Consider the following 7,798-nt stretch of genomic DNA (forward strand, 5'->3'; position numbering starts at 1 on the left):
AGTTTATAGCTAACATCAATAATCTATTGATGTCAGCAAAAAGATTTTATTGGCCATTATCACTGATGGTTAACAGACTGTAAACCTACAAAATTAAGACATTTTACAACCTTCAGCTCTACTGATCAAATGCATATAAAGCATTCAGCCAGTGTGCATGCTTTGACCTGGTGCATTTTTGAAAACTTTAAAGATTTGATGCGATATTTTGTACTGACCATCCATTGATTCATTACCAAGATATTTCTTATTCCATATATTCTGAAATAAGAATATATTTTGGTATCGTTCCAGTACAAGACATGTACCGACAAGAGGCCGCCTAGATTTATTTTGAATTCATCAGGGTTTATAATCTGTTAATCTTTTAAGGGTAAACTACCCCAAAAATTGATCAAAATTGGCATAAATGGAAATACAAAATTTTCAGACTACAATAAGCAATCGAGCATTAAATTATAAATTGCATCTTAGCAGTTTTTTCTCTGATAATGTATTACCATAAATCATAGCATTACAGTAAAATGTTAAAATAAATCAATTGCTGTGGCATATTTAAATGGGTTATCATGGTTTGATTTCAGCCATGAACAGGAATGTTTGAAATGAGGGTCAAACTGTCACAGAGCCACCCAATATTTTACCTAAAGTTTTGTAAGGATTACTTATTGGAGAAAACAAAGAGCAGGTCTTCTTTCATTATTCATTTTCATTTGTGCAATGTGCAGTGAAACAGACCCACACCATAATACTACCACCACCATGCTTGACAGTTGATAGTGTTCTTTAACTCCCGGAGAAACAACAAACAACAACTGACTCTGAGCAAAAAGCTCTCTGTTTGACACTATATTGCAAAAATGTCAAAGAGGCAAATCGATCCAGTGATTTTTGTTTTTATTTTACATTGATGTTGTTAGCTGAACAAACATTGTAGTCTGGAAACAGGATGTCTCAAATGCATTAATAAAAAAAATGAGTGTATATAGACTTTTGAACAGAACAGTTTGGTCTTCTGAGTCGACTCCTTTGGACAATTTCATCTTCGGTCTCAGAGTGCTTTTTTCTACTTTGATCACTTTCTTTTTTTATTTGATCATTTTACCATTTATGCTCAGTAAATCTGTCCCGTCTAAACTCTCATATTGAAGCATAATTACTGTTTGTTTTTTCCGTTTTTCATCCAGTGTGAGCAACAGGACACCAGGGGCTGATGAATCAGCTTCCATTTGCGGGGATTTATCTATTTAATAACTCAGCGAGTTGTGTTTTATCACCCTGTGGACTTCATAACAATTCGCCAAGGCTCTCAGTCATCATTAATGTCCCATATTTTCCCTCCATCAAGTCCCATGTTACAGTAGCACATTTCTCCAACTCTTCAGAGGTTTCCAGCCCCCTGACCAAGAGGTGTATATAAAACCAGAGAGCTTGATGCCACCAGTGAATATCATCACGACGGCACAAAGAGAGAAAACCAAACCACTATCAGGGTGATTCTCTCTTTTGCTTTGCAGGACTCCAACCTGTGAATTTCAGAAGTTCACTCGGCCAACCTTTTCTCCTTCAGCATCGGTTCGACCTCCTCTTCATCTTCAGACCATGGACACAGCTGCAGTGATGACTCTTCTGGCTCTGATCCTGGCGATGGCTGGCGTCAGCCAGGCTCTTCACATCCAAGGCGGTGGGGAGGAAAATGACATGCTGCCTGGCAGCTCGGAGGAGAACATGGCTGACCACCTGCTGGGGCTGGTGAGGCAACAAATCATGCGCACAAACTCTTTGACCAATTTATTCTGCTGCCTCATGTAGTTTAGGTTACCTTTTGAAAAATACAATTTCTGTCAAGTGCAAAATCAATTTGGCATCTTCAAAAAAACAAATACAAAAGTTGAAAGACATCATGAACACACATGGTGTCACAATATTCAGTCTTAGTAAAACATGGAGTATCTGCCACATTAAGATGAATGAAAGACACTTCGCACAGACAGAAGCCATGCCAACATGTTCAAAGTCTGTCACTTCATGTGGTGCAGAATTTAAATGGGAAATGGGCCTTTTATGGATGAATCGCAGAGCCCATTTTGGATTTTAGAAGGCACTCCTTGTCATGAAACACGATGAAATACACTGCTACATTCAAATTTCTACATCTGAGAAAAGACTTGGTTTCAGATCAAAAGTAAAAGAAACAGGATTTTCTCTTCCTGGTGTTAAGGACCAGATAAATCTGAGTATAGATTTGCATTGAAATTAGATCAAGTTGATTCATGGGAAGCTCTGTGCTGTTCCACCATCTCAGCGTCTCACAGAGCAGCAGTTCAGACGGTTTGGAGTTTTGTTGTATCACGAAACTGACAAATATGTGGGGCTTTTCACAAACTTTTTTTTTTTTTAAGCAGGCTTTCTGTTTTTTTATGTGTGCAAGTCTTGATGTGAATGTATGCTATGTGCTTCAGGAGATTGAGAGCAGAGACACCAGCCCTGACGATCGCCTGCTACTTTTAGTGCTAAGAGCACTGAAGCAAGCTGGTTTCCCTCTGGGAACCCAGAGAGAAACCAGGGAATCCGTCCTCCACCAGCCACAGAGGTCAGTCAAGATGGTTCGTTTGTAACATTTTTCAACAAGCTGACACTGCAACTTACATGACACCTTTTTTGTCTTATTTTTGCAGTCTAAATGTGAATTCCTTACAACATAAAACCAGAATAGAAAAGTGCATTTCCTGTTTGCATCATAAATATGGTTTAAATTTTCCTCTCATTTTCAACCAAATATACAAAACACGCTTTGAGGCTACAGGATGCAGATCTTTTTCCTAAAGTGCCATGATGTTTGGAGTTTAAGTTAAAATCTAACTGCATGAAAGAAACTATCTATATTTGCATTTTTAAATGCCGCAAAGTGTGATAAGCACCATAATTAACTACATTACTGAGGGAAGGGTTTGTATAAGTGGTGTAGGAGAAAATTGCAACTATTTCTATAAAAATAGGAAGGTGTTTTTTCCTTTCCACAGTCCTATCAGCGTCCAAAGGCTGGAAATCATTCAGAAATTGTTGCCTGCAGGGTAGTTTTTCTTACGTAAAAGCAATTTGAAGTCTGCTCTGTAGCATATAATTTAAGTCTGAAAGCAAAACAAAGTAAATGCCTTCATGTTTTTGTAATAAACCCAGTTTGATGTAAAGCTGAGATGCATTACAACTTTTATCTTTTCAATTGACAAACTTTATGCCCTTGCATAAGTTCACATTTTTTATTGTGAAAATACTTTTATTCTTTCTACATTTAAGAATCTTCACTTCTTGCGCAGGATCCATTTTTAGTTTAACACTAATGACTTTTACAGCATATTTTACTTGCAATAAAAGAAAACAAACTTAAGAATCCCACAGTACATAACCTTAATTATTTTTTTTAATCTAATTTTTGCTGATCAGGTTTGGCCGCAGCTCCAACGGGCAGGTCGTGTTGGAGGATCAGATCCAGCCCCGGGACTGGGAGGCCGCCCCTGGTCAGATYTGGAGCATGGCCGTGCCCCAGAGGTTTGGCAAGAAGTAATCTGGCAGCCAGACCCACATGTCTCTGTTCTGGAACAAGGCTGAGCAGATGTCTGCAGACTAAATTAAGATGAATAAAATCTGAGCAGTATTAGCATTTTTTATTTTTATTTTCCTTTCTGATGAATATTGTAGTCAGCCACACGACCTGCTGTTATACTTAAATTTAGATTAAGGATAAAATTTGCTTTTTTTCCTTTAACTTCTAGCATACAAAAATATACTGATGTTTTTGTACCTACTGAGAGGATTGGGGTTAAACACTGAATGTGTTTGTTGTAATTTGTCAAATAAAACAGCTTTGAACTAGAAAACTGTGTGAAAAATAATAAAGGCGCACCCTTCAGGATGTACGTAGATTTGACAAACTCCAAAACAAGTGAATAATTTAGCAATAAGCTGTACATGTCGACGGGGTACTGAGTGAGTTCAAAGCAGTGAATACGTTGATCCTGCAATCACCTCAACACGTTCTGCTTACACTTACTAAACCCTTAGCCTCTGAGGTATATTTGAGTCAACCTACATAAAGCAATCTGTTTTATAACTTATTACTCTGACTGCAGAATTTAGCCTTTAAAGTGCATGGGAGGTAAATGCAACGAGATGCTGTATCTACATTACTATACATTTAATCACTTCAGAGCAATTAGATAACAGTTTAACAGATTTATTGTGAAGAGGGAGGAAACAGCCTTATTCAGCATCCGACCCTTTAACGTGAAGCTTCTGTGCTCAGCCACACCGACGGCTGTTGTCTGTGTTGGATTTACAAGCACCTGGGGAAGCAGCATGCAATAAGCTTGAGCTCTAATTAAAACACAGCAACATGCAATTACTCTGCGAGTTAACGGTTTCCACAGCCAATTACTGGGAGGGAATATATGTCCTTCCCTCTTAGTATGAGCCTTTTATTAGGATGTCCTCCCATTCCCTTTATCAAGGGCCAGGAAAATGAAAGAACTAGAAAGAGCACAACTGGTGCAATTCAGATCTAGATAACATCCTTGGTGGGTCATTTTTAAACCTGTCAATGGCTTCATGTCATGTGGCCATATATGTGTCATACAGTGCACAATAATTACAACGGGGCCTTTTATTTGCAACTTTAATGGGAATAATCTCTAAACATCAACAGGGCAGCCATCCAATCACTCATTAAATCATGCATTGAAGATTTATACATAAACTCAGATTAAAATATTTATCTCTTCAAAGTCAAACACTGAACCAGCTCAGTACAATGCTGTTATTGTTTAAACTTAGACAATAATGTCTCAAAGAGCTTACTAATAAAGATTAAAAAAAAAATTATCTTTAATTTTTATTCATTAAAGAACAAAGGAAACATCAAACAGGACAGAAGGTTCAACATTCCCCACCATCCCCTCCCCCCACATGTAACAGTGAGGATAAAGGCAATAATAGGAACTGATTGTTGTTTTTTATGGTCCCCATGCAATAACAACCTTATTGATTGGTGCCTCAACCCCCAACCCCCAAACCCTCTTTCCAATAGCTGCAGCACAACGATGTCCCCAGTTAGGAAATGCATTCAGAGACCGACGATCCTGCAGGGAAATACGCTCTGAAAACGGATCACAAGGCATAGCTGAGCAGAAGTAATTTTTTTAACAAATTTTTTTCTGTTCTCTAGTAGTCCTCTTAGGAGTCACTAATGTTTGACAATATTAATACAATAACACGCATGATTATGTGGAGCTGTTAGCTGCACTTGACTATTCTCTGTTGTACAAATTAAACTGTTGGTGGCTTTAAAGCAAAAAGAGCGAACATGAGGCAGCAAGACGGCAAGCAGAGGGAAAGCTGGGTGCTGTTTCCTACATTGTTGGAAGCCCTTTATCAGCACATCTGGGTTAAAGAATGACTGAACTCATCTGAATTTCATGAGTCCACAGGGGGGCTCTGGAAAAAAAAAAACGCCTGTGTGTGCACTACAAAGAGACAGACTGAGAGACAGACCAAGGAAAACAAAGTAAACACATAAACTGATTTAAACATTGTGTCTTGTACACTCCCTGGAGCTCTAAGAACAACTCTGTCCAATTTAAGCTTTTTGACATTTCTCCAACCCTCCTCTTCCCCTCATGTTCATCACCATTCTCTACCAGCAAAGGGGGAGGTGGAGGTCAGTAGTCAGCACACTCCAGCATAGTCTGTCACATCAAACAGAGCTTAATGCTTGCATGGTGACTGAATGGAACCAAATAGGAGAAAATAAAAAGCCAAGAGAAGCAGAGTTTAAAAGTGACCCATGTGACAACAGAGGGCAAACATGGTTCCTCAATACAAAGCTTTCCCTGCCAGGCAGGATCTGAACCATTTACACTGCATATGTGTGATTCCTTATGTAAATCACAGATTATTGTCTTCCACATCACACATACTTATTGAGCCAATTCTTGCTGATAAAAGGGGTCGACATCAATGATATTTTTTGAGATCAGAAGAAACTTTTTTTTTTTTTTTTTGAATAGTGAGCCATTTTTTATTAGGTGCACTGCAAGCGATTGCAAGGAGAACAGTGGTTGTCTCCCAGCTTACTTTCTTTACTCTTTGCTTTTATTTCCCACTTTGCAATCCGGATGTAAACCTACTTTTTTTTTTTCATTTCTTGTGTAACAGGCGTAGGCTACACACAAAAAAAAAACTAGGAAACCTTATGTAGTCATTTGTAGCTCCGGGATTTTGCACAGCAACTGCATTCACTGCAAGATTTCATGGTTAGAGACTTAAGACACTAAATAGTTTTGAAATAAAAAAAACCACAGAACAGATGGGGCCTAAATCAGAAACATTAATGAAGAAACATTACACACCCAACACAGAATTTAATGCAATGAATATGAGAATCAGAAATATACAGTATTACTTTCTCTCAGGGGTGTTATTCCATTATTTATCAGCAGTTTTTACCACCAAGGAAAAACTGCATGTTTTTTAGTTGTGCTAAAAATGCTTTGGGATATTTTTTTCCACCAATTTCATGCTTAAATGGGAGAAGACATCTTGCTCATATTCAGGAATGAGATAGATTTTTTTTTTTTACGGTTTGCTCTCAAGGTTGTTTGGGAGAACATGCAGCCAGCTGCTGCTAGGTCTTTCTTTTTAACAGAGAGAGCATTTAGACTTTTATTAACAATTTAATCACAAAGACATGATTCAGAAAGCCTCCAATTACTGTGGCAGGTTTTCATTAACGTTACGGCTTTTCACACTCAGCTGTGACGCAAGAAAGGAAAATGTGGTTGTTTTTGTGTTTAGGCAGCTTGCAGTTGCAACATACTTTCTAAAATAATAAAAAAGGATTCAGAATTTGTGCATTTTAGCACTACTGGATGAAGTTACAAGCTTTTATATTTGATTTGGGAAGATATCTTACTGCATTTTATAAGAAGTCTGTATTTTAAATCAGGTGTTATGTGCCCGCTCTAGAAATGATGCAATGCAACGTGACTGATTGAGCCCAGTGAGAACATTTCTCTACGTTACCTTTCTTATTTTATCAAGGCTGAAATGTGAACAAATAATTGAGTTCTTTTACATAATGCAAGATGAAATGAGTGTTAAAAATTTAGAGGAAAGTAAGATGCTTTATTCCTTTTTTTGTTATAAATGTATGTCCCTTGAACACAAACATGCTATTTTAAAGATAACCACAAAACATTATGTATCAATTTTTAAAAATATTGTTTTACTTTATGCCATTATTAACTTCAGTTCTCAAACATACCAGATACTCAAAAATTAATCTCTCAAGTACCAGTTTTACAGATTAAAGTCTCTTGTGTTTCTTTATTTTATTTGGAAAACGCAACTAATTCTATACAGGAAATTCGGAAACGACTTTAAAACCGTAAGAGGAAAAATATGTATTTTAATGTAAATAAAATTGCATTTGTAGTGTACTTAGAAAAATTAAACCTGGAGTAGAGGTTACAAAGACAGTTCTATAGCATACAGATTCCCTTATTTAGAGTAAAAGATAGATGAAAGACTTGAAGACAAAATAAAAAAATTAAAAAAATCACACCATAAAACACAGTCCAATCAAACTGTGTATTGTCGGCATCAATACAAAGCTGAATAAATATAACATTGGAAAACAAAAGCTGATCTTTATGAACAAACTTTTACGTTAAAGCCCAATAAACTCAAAAGCATTCATGTCAAAAAAAGATGTGTTTTTCTAACATGGTGTTCTTCATATATA

At 37.0% G+C, this 7,798-nt stretch overlaps 1 protein-coding gene across 1 annotated transcript; it reads left to right on the forward strand.

The window, feature by feature from the left end:
* The first annotated feature begins 1,427 nt into the window (after positions 1 to 1,427).
* npffl (neuropeptide FF-amide peptide precursor like) lies at positions 1,428 to 3,878 on the forward strand. Its single transcript, XM_008408509.2, has 3 exons — positions 1,428 to 1,752; positions 2,463 to 2,593; positions 3,445 to 3,878. Exons 1-3 carry the CDS (start codon positions 1,603 to 1,605, stop codon positions 3,563 to 3,565), a joined length of 402 nt encoding a protein of 133 aa, XP_008406731.1. The 5' UTR covers positions 1,428 to 1,602; the 3' UTR covers positions 3,566 to 3,878.
* The last annotated feature ends 3,920 nt before the right edge of the window (positions 3,879 to 7,798 follow it).

The sequence above is a fragment of the Poecilia reticulata genome, linkage group LG5 (assembly GCF_000633615.1).
Source record: "Poecilia reticulata strain Guanapo linkage group LG5, Guppy_female_1.0+MT, whole genome shotgun sequence".
NCBI classification, from domain to species: domain Eukaryota; kingdom Metazoa; phylum Chordata; class Actinopteri; order Cyprinodontiformes; family Poeciliidae; genus Poecilia; species Poecilia reticulata.